Source organism: Quercus robur, chromosome 9, assembly GCF_932294415.1.
Source record: "Quercus robur chromosome 9, dhQueRobu3.1, whole genome shotgun sequence".
In the NCBI taxonomy this organism is placed as follows: domain Eukaryota; kingdom Viridiplantae; phylum Streptophyta; class Magnoliopsida; order Fagales; family Fagaceae; genus Quercus; species Quercus robur.
In genome coordinates, this window is record NC_065542.1 from 56585640 (window position 1) to 56609427 (window position 23788).

General features: G+C 35.9%; 2 protein-coding genes across 5 annotated transcripts; one reads left to right on the plus strand and one right to left on the minus strand.

Annotated features, from left to right (window-relative positions):
* Nucleotides 1–620: 620 nt before the first annotated feature.
* On the plus strand, nt 621–8710 carry LOC126699225 (uncharacterized). 4 transcript variants are annotated; one of them, XR_007646720.1, is made up of 6 exons: nt 621–1079; nt 1173–1291; nt 1847–1944; nt 6494–6658; nt 6792–6916; nt 8472–8710. XR_007646720.1 is itself a non-coding variant. In XM_050396931.1 (5 exons), the coding sequence occupies exons 1-4, from the start codon at nt 899–901 to the stop codon at nt 6630–6632; spliced, it is 537 nt and encodes a 178-aa protein (XP_050252888.1). In that variant the 5' UTR covers nt 621–898; the 3' UTR covers nt 6633–6658; nt 6792–7434. The 4 variants fall into 4 exon arrangements, 2 of the variants coding, with proteins under 2 accessions (XP_050252888.1, XP_050252887.1); XR_007646719.1 differs by having other exon boundaries at nt 6494–6916; XM_050396931.1 differs by lacking the exon at nt 8472–8710 and having other exon boundaries at nt 6792–7434.
* Nucleotides 8711–15952: 7242 nt separating this feature from the next.
* LOC126699226 (cyclin-dependent kinase inhibitor 5-like) lies at nt 15953–18444 on the minus strand. Its single transcript, XM_050396932.1, has 3 exons — nt 18015–18444; nt 16487–16678; nt 15953–16385 (listed from the first exon to the last, which is right to left on the minus strand). Exons 1-3 carry the CDS (start codon nt 18353–18355, stop codon nt 16316–16318), a joined length of 603 nt encoding a protein of 200 aa, XP_050252889.1. The 5' UTR covers nt 18356–18444; the 3' UTR covers nt 15953–16315.
* Between the last annotated feature and the right edge of the window lie 5344 nt (nt 18445–23788).

Here is a 23788-nt window from a genome sequence, read left to right on the forward strand (position 1 = left end):
GCTATACCCCCTTCCTTCCTTGCCATATCTCTTATTTGTCATTGTGTGCAGCAACTCAAAGGCAATAAGAGCATTGTTAGCGATTAAGCCACTTTGAGTAGGTGAGATAATACTTAGCAACACGTGTTTTAATCTGTTAGCTAGCATTTTAGAGATAATTTTGAACAATATATTGCACAAAACTTTTTTGTTGGTTGGCTGAGATTCACCTTAGGTATAAGGACTATGTCTATGTGAGTAAAATTGGCCTTTCTTAATCTTAACAAGTGACTAGAATTTAAGAAAGATAAAAAGTGCTACACTAGGTCTAGGTCCTTGTTAGAAAACAAAAGGCAGAGTTACAATATCTTGCATTCGAGTAGTTACTGTATAGTCTGGAGGAGCATGGCTTCCTCCTCCTCCTCCTCCTTTCTCTCACATGAGCAGTGGGACCCACTTATTGAATTTTGATACTATTAATGTGGGATTATATAATGTATTATAAACTCGATTTAAAACACTAATATTAATATTTTTGTGTTTATTTTAATAAATATTAATGTTTACTTAAAAAAAAAAAAAGCCCTTATCCCCACACGCGGACTAACCAACAAAAATATCCCAGACTTACCAAAATTTTTTTCCCTACATTCTCAAATGTTAAGGCAAAACTCTTCGCCTTTTTATTTTTGGGTGGATACAAAGTTGAGCAAAGAATTAATAAAATTCTCTCATCACTTTTTTCTCTCAATTCTCTCACTCACTTCTCTTGTCTTTACGAGTCCCAAAGATCAATCTCTTAACACAAACAAATACAAATACTAGTAAGTTGTTGCTGAGTTGATGAGAATATAGATCCTCATATAATCACTGATCAGTGATTATTGATTCCTGTGTTTGTGAGTGACATCACAATCACATGGACCTGTCCTGGTGGTTCCGACGCACAACCAAAAGTAGCACCCAACACAACCCCAATCCCAATCCCAATCCCAATCCCCCAAAACCCCAAGATGAAGAACAACTTGGAATCACGGAGCAACTCATTGATTTCGTCAAATCTTTCACTTTCGACACCTTCAAGAATTTCCCTCTCCAAGGTAACAACACATGATATATGAAATGAAATGAAAACCCACAAATATATATAAATAAAATGACTCTCATTCATGTGATTGTGGTTGTGGTTGCAGATGACGATGACGATGGTGGTAGTGAAACCGTGATGACAACAAGTAGTAGGGGCAATGTCCGTAATGATCTTTCAGAGTGGCAACAAAGTCATGCTACTCTTGTGCTCTCCAAAATTAAGGTTCTTTTTCTAATCACCATTTTCTTTTATTTGTTTATATTTACTTTTACTTTGGGTATCACTATCATCAACTAAACTAAACTAACAACTATGGTAGTTGTGTTGTGTGCCAAGGAATTCTGTATAATTTGCATTTTCAGCTATGCTTAATTATTTTTGGAATGTTCTATCTAGTCTAGTATTGTGCTGTTACATATTATCTTCATACTCCAATTGATGATTTGCATCTGAATTTCAGTGCTTTTTTAGGCTGCGTTTGTTTTCCCCCATTTTTGGGTGTTTGTGCCAACTGGTTGACAAGGAAAAATCCCTTCACAGGGTCTTTTTCTCTGGGTAGAAGAATATTGTTTCATTGCACTTTTTGGATTTTTGGGAAACTTCATATTTTCTCAATGAACTATAGAACCCATGTCCAATACATTGCCTTGAACACCCAAGTCAAATCTTTCTTGATTGTCATTACCTAACACTTAGTAGCTGTTACTGTTTAAGCTGCCTAAACAGTAACACTGATACCTGAAGTGGTTCTTTTTAAACACTTTCTTTTTTTTTCAGGAAATTTCCAAACTTCGATATATGCTTTGCCCTCGTCACTTGAAGGAAAGACAGTTTTGGAGAATATATTTTAAGCTTGTCAAAAGCCACATAGCTGAGTAAGTTTTCAAGTTTTAATAATTAAAATCTAGTTGTGCTCATTACATTATCTAATAAATTGGACCCCATTTTTCAATAAGTTTCTTCGACTCCAGAGCTTGACCACATGAGAAGAGGGTGCATTTGTGCTTACGTTTTCTTATAATTATTGAATTTGTTTCTTTATAACCTGAGTTACATGCCTGAAATGTTGCATTGTTCTTCTCAACACCCCCCCCCCCCCCCCTCAACAAAAAAAAAAAAAAAAAAAAACTTTGCTAATCAATTGTGAAATTTGACATTGTTTTGGAATCATGTATATACTCTATTTCAAATATTTTTATTATCAACATGCCTATCAAGTGTTTTATGTCTACCTTGAAAGTGCATTTTAAGGATATAACAAATATTGTCATACATCATGTGAGAGTCAAAAAACTAAGTTAAACTCTTATGGTCCGTTTGGATTGAGGGGGAGGGAGGGGGAGTAGAGTTGATAAGAATTAGCCCAAAATTAGCCTATTTTCAGCCAACTCTACTCTCCTCCCCTCCACTCCCCCTCCCTCCCTCCTCAATCCAAATAGTCCCCTAATGCCACAATTAATTTAATAGGAGGGGTTACTAATGATCCACAATGGGAGATTTGAACAAGAACAAGATTCTACGTAAAATTACAAAGAAAAGACTGTATTATTCATGCAAGAGACAACATAATACACTTTGTTACAATTTGCTCAAGAACAGGCTCCTGAATCTCTTATAATACTGTATTTTCTCTCTACAATTCTCTCTCTCTAATTTTCTGTGTCCCCCCTCTCTTTGCCCTCTTATATCTGCCCTGCCTTCTTCTCTGGAATGTGCTGTCCCTGTACAGTTGGGAGCTCCTTGTCCCATCAGGCTCTTGCTTCCCAATTTTCATGATGAAGGGAGACTTTTGGGGCCTTCAAAATTGTTTAGGCCAGTCATTCATCAATAAATGTGACTGTGCCAAGCATCCCAATTTTCATGATGGAGGGAGACTTTTGGGGCCTTCAACACTGTTTAGGCCAGTCATTCATCAATAAAAATGACTGTGCCAAGCAGGTAAATCTCATTAATGCAGAGGTGATTGTTATTTTATCAAGAAGCTTCAGATTGAATCCTCAGACAATTCTGCATCTCTCCAAGTTCTTCCTCGGCAGCTTGACAAGCACATCATCCTTAGCTTACCAATCTCCGATCTACTGGGTGAGAAGAGTGCCGGACCTAATCCCATGGTCTGAGGTTAGATTCCCATAGAAAGGCCTACCTTCGGAATGGGCCGGTCAATATTGGGCCTATTCTTACTTGGGGCGCGCAACATTACTTGGGTTTAAAACCACTTCCCTACACACACCAAATAGGCACCATTATTTTTTTAAAAGTAAATTCAAATATAAAAAAATAGGCATCAATCATAGGTTTATAAATCCTTGAGAGTTCATAAATAATGGGTATCTCATTCAAAAGTGAGGTAAATGGTGTTGAGAAACTATGCACTGTGTTTGGAAGTCTAGAGGGAGAAGAGAGTAGAGGGTAAGGGAGGAAGAAGAGGAGAGGAGAGGGGACTAGTTACTCCTTCCCTTTGTTTGAATGTAATAAAAATTAAGTACGGAAAGGAGAGGGGAGGGGATTGATCATATAAATTGAAAACTATGACTCTCATTTGCTAATCAATATATATATATATATATAAAATAAAATAAAATAGAGACCTCATATGGGAAAGCATGAGATTCTACCAAGTGGGGCATTCTATGCAAAGAGAATTGAAATATTCTCAAGTGCCACATTAAAGATAAGAAGAAATTAAATATTGATATTTTGTTTCATTTGGTTTCATGTTTCAAGACTTTTCTAATTAAAAAATAAATATTCATTGTATCCTTTGGTTCAATGTTTTGTTTTAAGACTTTTCATCCCTCACACATACACACAAAACTCTTTACATTTTAATTCACTTTTTTTACTTCTTGTACTTCTATCCCACTATATATAGTTACCCATAGCCCTTTATGTCATCCCATGTCAAATATACACAGACCAAAAACGATGTTATTTACCTTCAGTCTTTTGACAACACCTACCGAACTCTGACATTGTTGTTTCATCTGATTTTAACCCATATGAGTTGGCTACAACTAAGAAAGGGGGCTTACATTTTATATTGAGTGACAGCGGCAATTACGATTTTGATGTTAAGGTTGGACTTTGTAGATTTGTGGGTTTTGTAAATAATGTGATTGAGTTTGAGATGTTTATTTTGTTTTAGAACTAAGGAGAAAGAGAAAGACACATTCTATATCAACTTTTGTTCTATAATATTCCTCCAAAGTTGTTTTTTTATTTTCTCATTACTTTAATTGAATAATTATAATAAATATATGTGTGCAATTTATAGTTGTTACATTTTATGAAGAACTCATTACTAATAAAGTTCTATTACAATTATGCTATAATACATATAAAACATTCTCCAAAACCATCTTACATAAAACTTTACAACATTATCCGTGCATTGCATTGGTAACTTACTAGTTTTAAAGAAATTGATATAAATTCACATCATAAAGGAAAAATTGATCACTTAAATTTTTTTGATATAAAAGGAACCCCTCACCGTCTAAGTTCCTCCAATTTGGGGAATTAGAAAAGAGAGGTTAGGAGGTTAATAAAAAACATCCAAACAAGGTTAATAAAACCATACCCCTCCCTCTACTTCCCCTCCATCCAAACAAGCTAGTATAGTATGAATGGTGTCAGGTTTCAATGTTATTCCAATAAGTTCGAGCCAAGTATGGATGATGATGGTGTGTTCTGGTCAGCCAAGTGTTCTTTTTTTAAATATTTATTAAGTCAATATTAGCTTCTTAAATTGGAAGCTAAAGCAAGTTTTTGACTTGATCAAGATTCACTTTATTTATATTGTTGATCTAAAGATAACTGAAGGAGCAAAGAAGAACTAGTCACCTGGTATTAGAAGTGTGTGTATAAAGGCTGATACCGCATATTATGACTGAAAATGGATATCATTGTCTCTTTTGCTTATAATTTCTGGTGACTGCTGTCATTTTCAGCAGCCACCTTGCCACAAATGCCGTAGCTTTCACAACCATGGCAACAGTTGCCCCCTGTTTTAGTGACATGTATTCATCTGTGCTGTTACTGGCAATGCGTCACCATGACTTTGGCTTGGTGACCACGTCACAGCTGCTTTTGTACCATGATGCTTTGGGATCATCATTACCTTTTAGCAAGCTTCAGTACCATTAATACTACCAACTCTAGAATCTTTGATTTACCCCCCCTGGTGCAGGCGGGGGTGGCCGTTGAGCCCATTTACATTACCTCCACAGTGGACCCCCCTCTCCCCCCCCCCCCCCCCCCCCAATTACTGCCATTGCCTCCACTTCCACCACTATCAACTATAACTACACTTCCACCACAATGTTTTTTTTATTGTCCCATCCCCACCACGGACCACCATAATCACTACCACAACTATTTCAACTTAAACTCTATCTTTAGAAAATAAAATTCAAATGATTCACCCAAGCAGAAGAGTGCTAGGTAGCTAGAATTTTTGTTTGAGTTTACATTGTCTGTAAAAATGAAAAGGCAGTGATCAGTTTCCAATCAATTACATAAGTAGATGAACATCATATTTATTCGAGTCCAAATTCTCATCTCCATGCCTTTTACAAGACAGGTTTCTTCAATTTTGCTATATAGCCTCACACACCAATAGCAGTGTAGAAAAATTAGTCACTTCCAGTGATACATAGAAAATGACACACTCCATATACCTGGCACCAATATAATTGAAACTAAAGCTTAAATTATGCATGAAACTGATTTCAAATATTACTTTTCTTGCCTGTGAACCCTTAACTTCTCACAGAACACCATGAGAATCTTTTATCTAATGAACAATTCCCTGAGAGGATGAAATGTGCTGTGTGCGGATCAGATATTACCTAAACTTGTAACTTGTCCGACAGTGTTTGGCTGTGGGTGTCTTTTTTCACCATGGTCCTTGCATTTAAGCCAATTATTTTATAATCGCACTTGACTCAGCTAGAGGCTTCTAAGTTCTAAGTTTAGCTGGGCCTTGACTACTTTATATATATATATATATATAAATAAGGAATTGTGAACAAGTTAGTGTTTTGTACATGAATAGTTACCAATAAAAGAAAACTGTATGAGTGGTTTGTGGCTTTTGGCTATGTTTCTCCTAATATATAAATAAATAAATAATCGATTGTCCCAAAAGCTTAAATTATGATGAAATGGTAAATTTAATCATTTAACTAGAATAATAAAACTAGCTCAAGCTAACTTTAAATTATGCTAAACCTTTTTGCACATTTTTTTTTCTTCTCTGTCCCTTTGCTAAAAGTTCATTGAAGAGGTACAATGGAGGAAAATTTTGGAACAATAGTATTGATTTTTTTTTTTTGCTCTTTTGATAATAATTCTTTTACCACTTGAATGCTCTCTCTTTCAAAATGTAACTTATGAGATGTGATTTCTTGCATCAATTATCAGATATGAGCTGTGCGCAATTCAACTAGAAAAACTGAAAACAATGGCAACAGAGAATGAGAAATCTTCTGATATCAGTCCATATGAAGTTGAAATGGCTGAGACAAAGCATACAGAGCACATATCGCCCCCCAGTCCATAGGTATTTCATTTAGAGGGATGGAGCAGGTAATCTCTGTTTTACTATGAAGGATTGCCATTGGCATTTCTTGCACATAATATGATGACGTGCTTAAAGGTTACTTGCTTTAGGTATGTCGTGCTTACCTTGCTGGCTTATTTGATGTTGACTTCTCACTAGATGATTTGGCTGTAACTGGATGGGACCTTGTAAAGATTTTAAATTGCAACACTTTTCGATCTTGAAGGACATCTTGAAGATGGCTTTTATGGGTTGTCCTGACTACATTACATTACTATTACTTTGTAAGTTCTGAAAGATTTCATCAGATTTAGCCTACCCCCAAATTTTGGGACTAACTTTTGGTTGTTATAACATTCATTTTTTTTTTTTAAGCATTTTTTTACTAGGATATATAAACTGTAGTACACATCTCTTCTTTCCTTGCTTCTAAACGTGGAAGCATTGTTAAGGATCTCACATAGCCAACATGAGCTGAACTTACTAACGAAGCTGTCACAGATCAAGTGATGACCAAGTGATGCATTAGCCTGGCATACACATGCATGCAAGTGTAAGCTGTGTGTGTGTTTGACTTGTGCAATCAGGTGTAGCCTAAGAAAAGCACATATGACATGTGACTTTGTAATTGAGCATGTGTGATAATTGTAGTAGAAGTCAGTTTTGCTGAGCTGGAAGTTAGTTAATCAATCTTGAGCCTCTCTTGACTTTGTCTTGTAAAGAGCTTAATAGCTTGACCATAACTACTGATTTGTACTTGTAAGTTGAATTCATGAATTTTTAGGCATAGTTCAGTCTTTTCCTCTCTTTTCTCTCAACTGTCCCTTATTTCTCTTGGAGGCTTGGCTACTGTGAATTAGCCAATCTACCTCACAAACCATAAACACTCAGGTTCTTATAAGAGCATTCACATCGGTGGTGCGAAAAAGTTTTATCTATTTTAACACCCCATTTAATAATACACCCTATATCTCTTCTCTTATTTTTTCAATCTATTCATTTTTTATTATTAATTTCACTCTCTATGTATTAATTTCACCCTCTTTCTATCTCTTCCTCTCTGTCTCTTTCTCTATCTTCCTCTCCATCTCTCTCTCTCTCTCTCTTCTTTGAAGCAAGGACAACCAGCAAACCACCTCTTCTCAACCCAGCAAACCCACACCCACTGCCAACCACCACCACTGGTAGGAAAAACCCTAGCAACCAACCATCACCCACAACCCACCGCCACTCAAACCCACCAAAACCACTGCAACTCTAATTAACAAATAAACCAACCACAACACCAACCACAACAAACAGCCACAACCCACCATCATCACCACGACAACCGAAACCCACAACAAAATTAACTGAAACCCAAAACCACCGAAACCAAAAATCAGATCACAAAGCCACGGACCATGAACCTGACAAACCTGGCTGCGAGATCGACGGTGAGAGAGAGAGGAGAGTCAGTGAGAGAGTCAGAGAGCAAGGCAAAGACTAACTTGAGAGAAAGAGAGAGAGAGAGAGAGGAGACTGACTGGAGAGAGAATATAAAATATAATTAAAAAAATTAGCAATATGCTATAGTAAGTTGCTACTAGTAGCAACTTATTGTAGCATGTAGCTAAATTTTTTTAGATATAACACCTCCAATGTTGGGTGGTTTTGGTGTTTTGAGTTAGCTATTTTAGCACCACCAATGTGAATGCTTGTTTAAGTTGTTTTTTAATTAGTTGTTTGGAAAGGGGAATATATCTATCCCAAAATATATTACCTACTGAAAATCCTCCACTCTATTATAAAGAATTTTAGTTGTCTGAAGTGGTGTTCTTCTGAAACCAAGTTATTCAGTTTGGCAGGAACTATATGAATCTTTAATACAAGAAGCATTCTGTTGAGGGCTTTTGAGTATGTCAAAGAAGATTGAATGAATGAATTTGCATCTGTGTGCTTGTGTCTGTCGTCCTCTTTCAAATGAGGTTTCATAACAACAATGTCCTACTTTTGGAAGTCTCCCCCAGTTTTTTTATTATTTATTTTTTGCTGTCTCAAAATCAGTATCTATTAATGGACTAGTATTATTTGTACAATTTTTGGTAGAATGGTAGCAGAGAATTGTGTTTGAATTTCTTTTGCTCATGGTATGCGGTTAGTGAGTATAGCAAGAATTAAATGACAAACAGATAAAGAGATCAGGATTGTAGTGCTTTGCCATGCAATGCAAAAGAAGATGCAGTGGATCAATAGACATGAAAACAAGAAAATGCAGTAGTCTCGTAATTTTTATATGTGGCAATACTTAGCTTGATTAGGTCTTTTGATTGAAAAGACTATTATCCGTTATGTGGTACACTAGTTTCCATGGAAGACTTTTATTCCTTTTACACCGCGTTTGGATCCCTTAAAGGGAAGGGAAGGGTTTGGTTGGGTTGGGTTGAAAAAGACGTTTCCTCTGCTTGGTTTATGTGAGGGAAAAGAAAAGGATGCCGATCTAACCCACATTGTGCGCAATATGTCCATTTTGGGCAAGGCAGAAATAGAGAGAGAATTCATGAAAAAATTTAGGCAATATACATTTGAATTTTCATTAACCAAAAATTTACAATTATGCACATAACTTTTAACCCTTTCAAATTATGGGGGCATAAAAAAAAAAAAAAAAAACAAAAATGCATTTTTCTTACTTTTGCAAACCAAACAAGGGAAAGAAGAAATATATTTTTCTCTTTTCTTTTCTTCCTTCCTATTTCCAAACATATATATGAAAAGTTTTTTTTTTTTTTTTCCTTATTCATTTCTTTTCATTTTCCTTATTTCTATTGCAACCAAACTCAGAGTTAGGTGGTAAATAGCATTCAAGAAGCAACAACATTGTTTGGCAAAATGGAGGGGAAGAGAAAGGTAAGGCAGAGAGAGGAATAAAAGGAAATAGAAGAGAGAGGAAAAATTTTATGGTTATAAAGGGAATAGTGGAAGGAAATGAATAATTTATATTGTGAGATTATTTTTAATTAATAAATTAAAAGTAAAAAATTCTTTGCAAACTGATTATTGCATTTGTTCTAGGCAGATATATTACTGAAAAATGTAATTAGTGCAGTAACTAATCCAGAATTTGAGAAAGAAGAGAGAATAAAAAATTGGTATGGTGGGAATCAAGGTGGATTTACCAAAAAAGCATTGTAATCGTGTTGACTAGCACCTTATAATGTCAGTTTTGAAGTGTTTTGGATTCAATGACAAATTCAAAACTGGATCATGGTAGATAGGAGTGGCTCTTCCATTACCCACTTAATGTATGCTGATGTTGCAAGATAGAGACCAAAGAACAGAAGCATTTGAATAGTGCTTGATAACCAACCTTCTGTGGCTAGTCTGGCTAGATGGTGAACTGACATAAGTTTGGTTTCTTTGTTTCAAAGTAAGTGCATCATAGTACTATTAGACAAATTAAATGGTGAAAATGGCCCACTATCACTACTTAGCAAAAAAAAAAAAAAATTAGCAATTTATCATTGTTTTGAAAATATGTAGGGATCTACCACCTTTTTGAAACTCGAGTTCTAAAACCTCAACTTCTCTGAAAAAGAAAACTTCAAATTTGCTGGAAAATTTTTTATGATACTCGAGTTTGTGGAACTTGAATACTATGGAAAACTCGATTTTGCCAAACTCAAGTACCCAAAAAGTGATAGATCCTACATATTTTCAAAGCAATGATAGATTGCAACATAGTTTGCAAAAATGTATTATTTGGCTATTTTTGCCCAAATTAAAAGGCAGGCTTTTATATCAGGAAAAAGCCAATGGAGTCCAAGCATATTGGCTCACCTATACCTATTTTTGTATCTGTTGAAGTCTAAAAAAAAGATCACAGTGCCCAAGCCCAAAAGAAAATAAGCCAAGCCCAAGGAAACAGGTGCAAGGGGACCACGAAAGAGAAGAAGTGGCAGGCCCAAGAGGCTTGAAGCCTAAAAGAAGTATCAAGAAGGAAGAGAAGCCCACGTCAAGAGATTGAAGAAGAAATAGCCAGGATCCTCAGCGACTACCAAGAGGTGCGGATCCTCCTAGGCGCATAAGCAAAGTCAAAGAAAGATTAAGACAGTTCGAAAGAAAAAGACAAAAAAAAAAAAAAAAAAAAGACAGAGTAGAAGCCACAAGCGCCAAACGACCCAACAAGAAAAGAAGAAAGAATCAACGACCTCTCATGGCGCAAGTGGGAAGCGCCTCGGGGAACCAGAATGGAGAAGTACGAAAAAAGGAATGGCAACAGACAACTTTCAAACCGGCAGAATGGGATTCCGCCCGACTGGGAAAAAAGGCAAAAAGGAAGAACTGCCAAACAGTGGGATCGAGAAAGGCGTGACCTCAGCATATCCCGAAATAGATAACTAGCCATGGACTTTCAAAGGAATCGAAGTTGAAAAGAAGGGAAGAATGAAAAACAGGGAATAGAACCTGCTGAGTGATGGGCACGGTACATGCCCTGTTAACCAGAAGAGAAAACAGGGGAACCAATGGTTCTCCTGAGACTCCAAAATATCACTATAAAAGGAAGGGAAGGTTGCGAAGAAGGCAGAGAGATTTTGAGGAGTGAAAAACTATTGATGAAATTTTGTAAAGAAGAGAAAACTCAGGGAAAGTTAGTAATATTACTTCCCAGTATCCTTTCAAGACTGTAATTTTTGAGCTTGCTTGAACCTTGTATCACGTCTTAGTGAGCGTACTGTAACCATAACAAAGAAAATTTCAATAAAATATTTCTCACTGATTTAAGGATCCTTATAGCGTTGTTTTGTGCTTTTGTTATTTTGATCTCTGCATTTACCTTGCTGTTTTGATTTGTCTTTCAATACAAATATCCTTACTTGTCAGTTTACATGTATTGTAGGAAACATGCCCTATGCACTACTTGATTCTTAAACAACCTGTTAGCTGTGTTGAATCAAAGCCCGGTCCATCAAACCACAAACTATTCGGCCTGGGATCCTTGGGCCTGAGTGTCACAAAAAAAGGCACTCTCACAATATCAAGGAATAGGGTTTAAGACTTAAATTTTCTCAAAGAAAAGGTGGTGGGGGAGGGGGGGTTGTCTAAGCAGAGTGATTGAAGAAAGAAGAGACTCTCATTGTTTAGGTGCTTATTTTAATCTATGCAATGATTTAAAACCAATTTACAAACTTTATATTCTAAAGACATCACAACCATTGGGTTGCTCCATATAAATCTTCCTCTAAATCATCATTTAGTAAAGAATTTCTAACATCTATTTGATGTACAATAAGTTCGTAAATAAATGCAATGACATAAAATTCATGTATATGCAACCTTAATAACTGAAGAATAAGTATCAAATAATCAACATGATAATTTAGCTTATAGCCCTTAGCTACGAAGCATGCCTTACACTTATTTATAATCTCATTTGGTTATAATTTTCTTTCAAAGATCCACTTGCAACCAATAGGTTTAACCTTAGGTGGAAGCTCAACCCATTCCAAGTATGATTAGACATAATCTAATAATTTGTTAAAAGCTTCCAACCATAATGGTGCATCAACAAATTTAATTGTATCATAATTACTTACATGTTCATTTTCAACAACACATGTAAGGAAATCATTATGGTAACTCTTTTCCTTTCTAGCTCACATACATTTTCTCAATTCTTGCACATTACAACAAGATCATTAGAAGTATCAATAAATTCATGCAACACATTTTCCTTATTTTCCAAAGGAAACACATACTTAAAGAATATAGCATTTTAAGATTCAATACTAGTATACAATTCTAAATACATCACTCTTGATGAAAAGAATTCTATAGCATGAACTACAACAAACATAGGCAAAAAATACACAAACACATGTTTGCGAACTAAGTTTTCTCCTTTTAGATTCATGTAGTATGACCTTAGGCAAGTGCCCCACACTTTGAGGTATTCTTCTTTTAGCTTTTGTTAACATCTTAGCCAACCACCCTCTACAATTTGAGATATACCAAGATAGGCTTATGTCATTTTTAACTTCATTTTTTTACTTTATAAACATTTCCTTCACACAATCATAAGTGATCACTTGAATACTTTAGCACGAAAGATAATATTTAATTAAATTATGGTGTCATTGAATCCTTCATCATACAATATGATACCAAGTTAATAAGGCACCATTATTCCCGCTTAACAATAGGAATGCTTTCACCATAAGTCTACACCATTTTTTTCCTAGTTGTACCAAAAATAAAATTTTATCTCATTTCTTATGAGAATTCACATAATTGAAATATATCGTCAATTAATTTTTATGAATCTCAAAAAGGGAAAATTATTAGATACTTCCGGAATACCATAAATGCGTAGTCTTCCCTCTTACATGAATGGTAGATTCCATCGTGAATTTAATTAGTGTGACCCATCATTCATGTAAGAGGAGAGAGTACGCATTTATAATACTCTAGGAATACACGATAATTTTCCCTCAAAAGAATATTTCTTAAACCACATATATTTACTGATAGCTTTTTCTCGTTATCTAGATGAAGATACCATAAGAGAGAACAAATAATGTTCACGGCCAACGTGGAAGTAGAAACTCTTTTATAATATTATATGAAATAAACTACAATCTTTCATATGAATTGAGTATATATATTTATGAAAACAAAAAACACAAAATGGCAGTATTGAATAGAATAATAACAATTTTTAATCAAACCCAATAGAATGACTGTTGTATATATAAAAAATAAAACCAATTGACCCATGATTGTTAAACGTCTTTAACATATCTAAAAAGAGTTTTGTATACATCACAGTACAAAAAACGTTTAAGGTGAGAACCATCCGAAAATGTATTAATAACTTGTTTATCCATTTTAAAACACGAGTCAAACTTTAAGATTGTTAGAAATATATCATTGAATAAACAAGTTTAATACAACAAATACTATCTCAAGTATTTTATCTAAAATTCAAATTAGAAAGAACAAATATATATATATATATATATATATATGAACAATATCACAACACTATAGAATCACGCTGCAAAAGCGTTATCATTAAAGATTGATTTGTGCTATCCGAAGTAAAACTCAGGACAACTGGTTCTCTTGGCCAAATAACCCTTCAGGATTAGATTATAGTGTCAACGTTCGTGATGGACGCACTTCCACTCACGGAGGTTCAAGAACAACTTATAGGAAAGAGTGTGATGAGTATTAAATATGCTACTCAATAATAACCCATAGTTATTGATTACTAATAACACTCATAAAAGCTCAAACCATTATTGCCTAAATGTTATTTTTCTCATAATAGTCCAATGGCTATTTTATCTTTTATTTCCCAACATAAATTTCCAATGGCTAGAAAATAAAAAATAATAAAAGTGCTTGAAACACACACCCACACCAACAAAGATATGTACATGTGAACTTTTGTTTCATGCAAGAATAAAAGCTTTGCAGTTTAGAGAAAATAATTTAGTCAATTTCATAAAATATTATAAATCTAATCAGTCAGATTACTAAATATGAAACAGCTATCTAATTATTTTCTAACACTCTGAAAGTTTGAATCTAAAAGCTCCCACTTATTCCCTAATCATCAAGTTCAGAAACACAAATAATTGGACATGTGAGGAACAATTGGATATTATAAATGTCTTGCTTAGTGGAGTAGGAATACTGAATGCAACTATAAAATGAGGAATAACTAAATATGTTTCAATAAAAAAATTAAGAGTGGAAGAAGAAAAAAGAGGAGCTTGAAAAGTTTAAAACCATGGCCATGCATGGCTAAGGAAAAGGTCAAAAAACAAACAAACAAGGCCATGACATATTGATACCCACTAGCCCTATATAAGGTATTTTGATAAATGTCTTTGTGTTAGATTTCCAAACGAAGAGGCAAAAAAAGAAGAAGCATCAAAGCATGGGCACTGCAACTACCAGTCTTCGAAAAGAAGTTGAAGACATTTTATTTATTTATTTGCTAAAAGAAAAGAATATATGGTGGGTGGAATAGAAGATGGAAGATAGAAGAGGAGAGAGAGGCCTTTCATCATTTAAACGTTGAGAAGACATCATCATCAAATCTATGTTGAACATTATGTTGCAGTCTGTGACGTAATCAGTGCAGAAACGTACAGTGTCCCATGTGAATAGGCTTTAATAAGAACCAATTCTCATGCTCCACAACCACAAGGCCCTAGTAATGGTCCCTTTGACAAACTCAAGCAGCTTTACTTTTTACTAAAATAAATTCACAGGGGAAATCTTTTAAGAATCAACCAGAACTCCATGTCAGAAAGAATCTGTGAAACTCTCAAGTAAGATAGAAAGGTAACAATCCAAAACTGCATCAACTACCCCACCACTAATGGTGCTTTTAAATTGTAGATATTGATTTGCTAAGTTAAAGTATACGGGGGCCGAGTTGCCAATTCAGTCGCCAGACTTTTAATTTGAGAAATAAGTGGTGATTTTCTTCTTCTTCTTCTTCTTCTTCTTCTTTTTATTTTTGGGTAGAAACAAGATATGCATAACATTAAGAATTAACTAGTCTATTATAGCAATGCTCGGCTCTATCAAAGGTACCATTAAGATATTAGATATGTTTCAAATTTTGCAGGAACATCTTCACATTGATTGGCTTCACAATAGACGTGCTCAATTTGAATATTAGGGATAGTTCTCTCAATAGGCTATGATTTTAATGGTAGTCTATGTGAAAATAACGTTGGACCAATTAAAAGTTTTGTGAAAAAAGTAGTTAAATTGGTTATGTCTGAAGTATTGTTGGATATAAAAGAGAGATTTTACACCCAGAGTTTCATAGCTTTTCACACCATCTGTGTTTTTATTTTTGTTAGGGTGAACCTAATCAAACACTACCTCAAATGTCATGTAGGTAAGATGTGAAAAGGATTTTGTGTGTCCGTAGAGGAACTGGATAAAAATGTTCAAACATCACTAGTGAAGGATGTTGTTATTATGTTAGAGCTTCATGCAAAATGGATTTGAAAAAAGAAAAAAGAAAAAAGAAATAAGAAATAAGAAAGAAAAGTTGTTGAATTGATTAAACCAACGATGGTCAACCTAACCAGCTAGTCCAATTGGGTCCCCTGATAGCTGATAGCAATGACTGCCACTACCTTGACCACTCACAAGAAGTTGAAGCATCCAATGAAGAAAACAATCTCACATATGATTTAATTAGAACATCAACATCAAGACTTAAATTAGAGACGCAGGTAATATATCAGTTCACAGAAGGCATTATCAAAAAATTCATGGTACAAAACATAGAATAAAACAAACACAAATAAAGAGAAGAGTTGATTTATTTCCAAAGAGACACAGTTGATTGTTCATCCTCACCTAAATATAGACAAAACTGAAATATTAAGAAAATACTGGAAATGAAAATCTAGTTAATTAGACATACTGCTTAAAAATTACACTTGATGAATCTATCCAAAACCGATAACTACCCTACCCAATCTCCTCTCCAATGATTCCTCCTCTTGAAGGAGGGATTTTTGGTTTTCTAAGTTGGTTAGTGTGTAATTCATAAGCTCTGGTTATGTTACCGATAACTAAAATCGTATGTCTTAGTGCTAGTTACTTTACATGCACTTCCCTGCACTTGCAATGCTCCACCATAAATCCAATTAAACGAACTCGGCTTAGGGAATTATCTGCACCCATTCGTACCGTCCTGGGAGGGGCAAATCACTCACAAAATCAAAGTTGTACCTGGAAAAATCATAAATACAATTAAAAAGAGAGTTATTATCGCAGTTCTACATGAAAGAAGAACTAGCAGTGCACTGCTGATAAATAAGAGTCAATTTTACTTGTCAATAAATATTCTCTGATGTTCCAGCTCGGCACGGGCAAAGAACTCTTCCATCTCCTGTGTTGTTGGGATGTTCCTAACTCTTCGGTTAGTTTCAGTAGAAGTTCGACTGGTCGTTGAACCCGGGGTGATTCCTATAGAATCCGCGTCCCTTATCAGACTACAGGGCGTGCTCTCCCTGCTGCTACTCCTATATACAAAACACCAATATATGATATATATCACAATACAACATTGCATGCATAACTGTATTAAATTTTGAATACACAACCTAACAAGGAATAATTTTTAGAGTTAAGAGATCTACAAACTTTTTTTGTCACGAAATACAGGCCCCCCCCACCCCCACAAAACAGAGTATCCCAGATACGCGTTTTGGTCAGAAACAAGGCCCCATGAATAGGATATATTTATTGCTAACACAAAAGACAATTGCTGACAGTATTGCAAGTATTACATTCATTACCCCTTTCTAGTATCATTGAAGCAGCACCGAGCACCTCTAGAAAGACCAAAAGGTGAACTGAATTTGCATATCCAATTTCAAGGAAGGGCCATATTTACATTGATATTAAAAAAAAAAAAAAAATATATATATATATATATATAGGCCCTAAAGTTCAATGACAACGACTTTCTTGTTGACCTTTTAAGTTAAGTAGAGCAGTAAGCGCAAAAATTGCGATTATTGAATCCTGCTATGCTATGAGATACCCAAGTTGCAGATACATTAACTGCATTAAAGGCCCTCTCAGAAAGTCACCATCTTTTCATGAAATAATTTATATCACGGATTTTGCAAACATTGATAGATCAGATGAACAGTGAAAACATCAGAAACAAAGGCAGACCCATCCAAAGAAAATAGTTAACATGCCAAAGAGAAATCATGAAAAAAACAAAAAGATTGTGATTGGACACGACATAATTTACACCCAGGAGTACATTAAGTTATGAAATCCACCCAAAAAATTAAAAGATAATAACAAATAAAAAAAGACCAGACATAATTTGAAAGAAAAAGGCCCTCCCTGAGTCCACCAAAGTTGTGGAGAAATGTACCTCCTTTATTATTATTATTTTTTTCTTTTTCTATTTTTTAAGTTGCATAAGCAGAACAGGAAAAAAAAAATCCAAGATTTTAATAATTCCAATTTTCAAGCTAGCTAGGATTTTTTAACCCAAAAAAAAAAAAAAAAAAAAAAAAAATTTACAGTAAAAAGCCCAATTTTTCTTGTATATTTCCTCGTTAAAAAATAAAAACTAAGGACAAAGTAAGAAAGGAGGGTTTTTTATTTTTTAAAGCACAAAGAGGTATTTAGTACAAAAGTGAAGAAAAAGCTGAAGCCAAAGATTTATTAAAAAGATGATCTTACTAATACTTACAGAACAGAAGAAAAAAAGGACACCAACCAACCAACCGAGCATTCAAATTGAAAATCACATTTGCATGCATATGCATTGAAAAATAAAAATGATTAAAAAGAAAAGAAAAGAAAAAGGGCATGTTGTATTAGAGAATGAACCTGTGTCTGGGACTGGCATCAAAGTCCAAATAATTATCTCCAAAGGAAGAAGAATCAAAAAGGGTGGAATTGGAAATGGAAATGGTGTGGGGTTTTGGTTTTGGTTTTGGTTTTGAAGGAGTAGTAGTAGTAGTAAGGAGTAAAGGAGGTGGTTTGTGGAGGCGGCGGCTGCGGAGCTGAAGGTAGGAGAGAGAAGAGGAGTCAGATTTAGATATAGGTTTTTGAGGTTTCTGGGCTGCTACTAAACTTTTGGCTCTCCTTCTTGTACATATACCAATGGAGGACACCTCCATCACCACCGCCACCTCACCTTCCTTCGATTTCTTCATATACTTTCCCATTTTCTCTCCCAATGGAGAAAATTAAATAAACAGAGTTAGGTTTGAGACACGAGATAGAGAAGGCCGGAAGGAAGGGGTCTTTTTAGGTAACATTTAACAGCAGCAGCACTTTATTAATATTCTCCTCATATTCTTCTTGGTGGGCCCTTTCTTTCCTTCTTTCTTCATTTTTTTTTTTTTTTTTTAATTATTTTTAAAGGGTCTTGTTAATATAGAATAAATTAGTTGTTAAATGTACACCAAAAAAATTAGTTGTTAAATCGTGTGATGCACGGATTTATATCATATTTGAACTATACACTAGGGTTGTTCGACAAAAGAAAGGAAAAAAGAAAGCACTGCAATTGTACAGAATGAAACGGTGAAGGAAAAATGGTGCATCGTAGAAGACAGAGGTTGAAGTTCCCTAATTTTGCTGTTAAACGGTCCATGTCTACATAGCACATATAAATCCATGTCTAGACATTTTTAACGCAAAATTTTCTTCACTTTTGCTTACATACCATGAGGTGGTTAGTATAAAAAAAAATTTAAAAAAAAAAAAAGAAAAAAAAAAAAGCATTCCACAACAAAGAAATACACCGTATGTAATGAAATGGCATAAAAAAAAAGTGTATTACAACAATCATCGGATAAAGTTCTAATTTGGTTGTTATTGTTACGCCTATCCACATGTCGGGCTGGGTTAGTTTTGGACCCAACCTGAACTCAACCTCCCAGCATCGGGTGAAGTGTGGAGGAACCCAAAATTGACTGCTGGAAAAATTGGTCGAGTTGGTTTCGAGTGAGGGTGAGCATAAGTCAAGTTCGGTCGGTCGCCAAAAATAAAAATAAAAAAGTCATTGAAATCTGAAGAAAAAAAAAATGTTGCCAGAATCTAGAAAATTTCTTCGGAATCTACATTTTTTCACTAAAAATTGCTAAAATTTGGCTAGATTTGGCAAAATCCCACTAAATCTAGACGAGATCTTGCCAAATCTGGTCGAGATCTCGCCAGATCTAGCTTGTTTTTGCAGGATTTGGCTAGATTTTTTATATAACTCCAATTGGGTTCGGGTTGCTCGGGTTTGGGGGAATCAAACCCGCCACTCGACCCGCTAGTGTCAATTCTTGTCGAGCTCTAGTCAGGTCTGGACAGCCCTAGTTATGGTATTTGTTTCAAAATAAGATTTGAAACAGCTTCTTCCTCAACTCCTTTTTCAATGTTTTGATTTGATCTTGCAACTCAAACATGTTATGCTCATATGAATCCAGTGACTTCTAACCACATTTTACCTTCTTCTTTTTTCTTTTCTTTTTTTATAGATTATTCATTAAATTGAAAAATTAGAAATAACAAGGCTAAAAAAACTCTAGCAAAACAGACTCCATCTAATCTAATAAAGGAAAAGAAAGTCTAACTTTCCTACCTAAAGCACGGGCCACAAAGTTGCCCTGCCTTTCAATATAGGAGCTCTTAGGGAGCCCGTAAGAGCATCTTCAACCGGTTTTGCCATCTCATCTTATTTTACCATTCCAAAAAACTACTTTATCAATTATACAATACAATTTTACAAAACTCCCAGCATCCCAACTTTTATTTTCCTATTATACTCATTAAAATAATATTTCAACACAATAAAATAATATATCACACATTCACCATCATTTACAATACAACCCATTATTTATTCTTTCTCTCTTTCTTTCTGTTCAAGAACCACAATCACCACCACCACTGCACTACACACACTTGAGACCACCACCAGCACCAGCAACGCATAATCTACCGTCAACACCAACCAAAAAAAAAAAACACAGCAACCCACGGTAAAAAACCAAACCCACGCCACTGCCGCCAAACCCCAACAAACCACTGATCACCACCACCACGCCCACCGAAAAAATCCACTCTATCAAAACCCCATCGGAAAAAAACCCATGCAATCAAAACCCGATCTCCTTCCGCCGATCAAAACCCCATCTGAACCCACCCAAAATCAGAACCCACCTCGCCACACTGATCTCCACGCACGACTAGCCACAACCCACATGCCCCACGATGAACTCCATGCAAAAGGCCCAAGTAGCTATAGTGGCAAGTCTTGAACAAGAGAGGGAGTGAGTACACCGTCACATAGAGAGAGAGCTAAAGTGAGAATGCTGAGAGAGAGTAAAGAGAGAGTGCTGCATAAAAAACAATATTTATTTTTAGAATTGAGCTACAGTACCATCTTACATTTAAGATGGTACTGTAGCACAATTGTAAATTTTTTTACAATTTTACAATTTGACAAGTCTAGCTGGAGCTCACTTTTAATGCCTTAATGCTAAAACATGCTTAAATATGGCATTTAGAAGCCCAACTGCGGATGCTCTAATAGACCTATAGTCTTTTACCGAATAACCAAGACCAAGAGACGAGAGCGGGGAGACACCCCTCAACAAGGCCTTAAAAACAATTTCAAAGTCTCCATCAAAAACTACTCAATAGTATCAAAGTTCAACTGCTAGTGTAGCAGCTCTTCTTGCAACCAATATCTCCAAGATTTCCACCATGGGAGGTAAAGAATTATTTCTGAAATAGTGGCCATCACCTCGCCACAAGCATTCTGAAACACCACTTCTATCCCAGCTTCTTCAGAGTCTTTAAACTCAGCTCCATTGTAATTGGCTTTCACCATATCATGATTCGGTGGCTTCCATGTTATCTCTTTCTTCTGTGGCAGGATCACATGGGTCCTGGGGTTGTTCTTCATTTCTATCAACAAAGTAGTGGCTACCTCAAAAGTTATTAGGAGGGAGATTGTTTCCTCTTGACACTGAATTTTATTTCGACGAAACCAAATTGAACAAGCCACAACAGAAAAAAGTTCTAGATTCTAGGATTATTGTCCGACTAGATTAGCTAGATCACTGAAATTGGTGAGGTGTGGATAATCTCTCTGAATCCAATTGAAAGTCAAATCCTAGATGCCTTTAATTTCATCACAACTCCATAATGCATGCTAGGTATCTTTAGGGGACTTGTTACATTGGCTGCACTGGGGATTATCAAGAACTTACCGCTTCTTGAGGTTCTTTTTTGTTGGCAGAGCATTCGAACAAGTATGCCATAGAAAAGACAAAGTTTAAGATTAACATTTGTTGAGGTCTAAAAAGTCACAATGTTGCACCAAGGCCTAAAATGGCATAGAGAATTGAACTCCATAAAAAATAAAATACTTGAACTTGCAATAAAGAAAAAAGATGGTAGGCCCAAATCCATTAAGGGTTTTAAGGAGGAACCCAAACCCACGAATGGGTAAGCCTTAAAACTCATGAAACGAAAGGAAGAAGAAAAGCCCAACCGACCAAGGTCAGAAAATCGCTTAGGAGCCCAGTGGTAAGAACTGGGCCAGGATACCTGGGGACTGCCGGGAGCTCGGGATCCTCGGGACATGCAACAAAGACAGGGTTGGATTAAGACAGTTTGAAGGGGGTGCAAAGAAACACAAGGAATGAGAACAGATATGTCCCTATCAGCCACCCAATGATGCAAAAAGAAATCAGAAGGCTTGGGAACCAACAATTCATGAACAAGGGGCTGGTACCTCGGGCAACGCAGAAAGAAGAACGATGAAGGGAAGTGGCTGGGAAACTTTCAACTTGATAGGAAGAAATCAGCTCACTTGGGAAAATGACAAAGGGAAAGGCAGCCAAAAGCTGAGTCTAAGAATGTGAGGTTTAGAAGCCTTGAAGGAAGAAAGACCAAAGGTCAGCTTTCTAAGGACACCCCAGAACGGAAAGTCAATGTAAGAGTATCTTTTTCTTCAACACACTGGCCCAAGGATCTCGGGTTAAATAGTTGTGGTTTGGTGGACTGGGTTTGGTTCACCGTAGCTAAAGAGGCTATTTAAGAATCAAGTGGTGCACAGAGCATGTTTCCTACAATACACATAAACTAGCAAAACGAGAATATTTATATTGAACAACAATGAAAACAGCAAAGGAGTGCAAAGTAATCAGGAAATACACAAAATAATTGTTAGAGATCCTCAAATTAATAAGAAATACTTCATTAGTTTTTCTTAATTATGGTTACAATGCGCTCACTAAGACGTGATACGAGGTTCAAATAAGCTCAAAAATTATAGACTTTGATGGCTATCCAGGCCTCTAAGACTTTTAAAATTTGAACCCTTTTGAATCCAAGTATGTGCTATAGTGGCTGTTTCTAGGATACCAGGAGATATTTCACTGTTTTCCCTTAAATTTGACAAAGTTCTCTTAATGGTTTCTTGTCGAGATTTTTTATTGCTCGCTCAAAAATTCCTCCCTTTTGTTGACTGCCTTCCCCCCCCCCCCCCCCATTTATAGTGTCATTCTAGGCTCCCGAGGAACTATTGATTCTCCTATTTTGCTCCTAGGGTACCAGAGCCCATTTTGTGCCCATCACCTAGAAGGTTGAGCCTTTCCCTGTTTCTCATATTTTCCTCCTTTTGGTGTTGTTTCTTTGAAAGCCCATGGCTGACTTTCCTTTCCGGAGTGCATTTGTTCCTAATTTCACGTTCCTCAAAACCTCTTACCCCTTATGATTCAGCTTTTGGCCGTCCTTCCTCTTTGTCATTTTTCCCAAGTGAGCAGAATCCATCTCTGCTAGTTCGAAGGTCTTTGCTGCTACTTCCTTTTTTATAGCTCCTTATTCTAGTTCCCTGAAGTACCATTCCCTTACATTGTGAGTGGTTACTTTAAGCTTTCTACTTTTCTTGCTGCATCTCTGGTGCCTGATAAGGACATTTCTGTCCTTCGTTTCTTGTGTTTCTTTTAACATTTCCTTTGAGCTGTCTTAATCCTATCTTAGTTGTGTTACACGTCTCGAGGATCCTAAGCCTTTGGTAGCCTCTGAGGATCCCGACTCAGCTCTTTACGCTGGTCTCTCTTCAATCTTCCGATCTTGACAAACTGGGCCTTTTTTCTTTTTCTTCCTTCTTTTCTCATAGGCTTCAATGCTTGTCCCTTTATGGCTTTTGGGCTTCAAGCCTTTTGGGCTTACCACCTTTTCTTAGCTTCACTTTCTATGGTCCCTTGTATTATTTCTTTAGGCCTAGGTGTTGTGATTTTTTAGACCTCAACAATCAGCAAGAGACTTTTGGGGAAGAAAACACCAAAAGAGGAAAATTATGAGAAATGAAAAAGGGTCCAGCCACCAATGTTGCTAGCACAACATTGGTTCTGGTACCTAGGGAATAAATGGGGGGAATCAGTGGTATCCCGGGAACCCTAAAATGACACTATAAATAAGGGAAGCAGCTAACGGTGAAGGGCATTCAGCAACAGTTAATTAGAGTAGAATCATTGAGAAAACTCTGTTAGAATTCAAAAAAGAATGAAAAAAGAGGGAAATACCGCCCAGTATCCTCAAACAGCCACTGGAGAACACACTTGGATTCAAACTTTACAAGTCTTAGAGGC

Coding starts and splice junctions, on each gene's coding strand:
- LOC126699226 (XM_050396932.1), bottom strand. CDS start 18,355: ATGGGAAAGTATATGAAGAAATCGAAGGAAGGTGAGGTGGCGGTGGTG. Junction 16,679..18,014: donor GATGCCAGTCCCAGACACAG/GTTCATTCTCTA, acceptor TTTTGTATATAG/GAGTAGCAGCAGGGAGAGCA. Junction 16,386..16,486: donor CAGAGAATATTTATTGACAA/GTAAAATTGACT, acceptor TGATTTTTCCAG/GTACAACTTTGATTTTGTGA.
- LOC126699225 (XM_050396930.1), top strand. CDS start 899: ATGGACCTGTCCTGGTGGTTCCGACGCACAACCAAAAGTAGCACCCAA. Junction 1,080..1,172: donor CAAGAATTTCCCTCTCCAAG/GTAACAACACAT, acceptor TTGTGGTTGCAG/ATGACGATGACGATGGTGGT. Junction 1,945..6,493: donor GTCAAAAGCCACATAGCTGA/GTAAGTTTTCAA, acceptor ATCAATTATCAG/ATATGAGCTGTGCGCAATTC.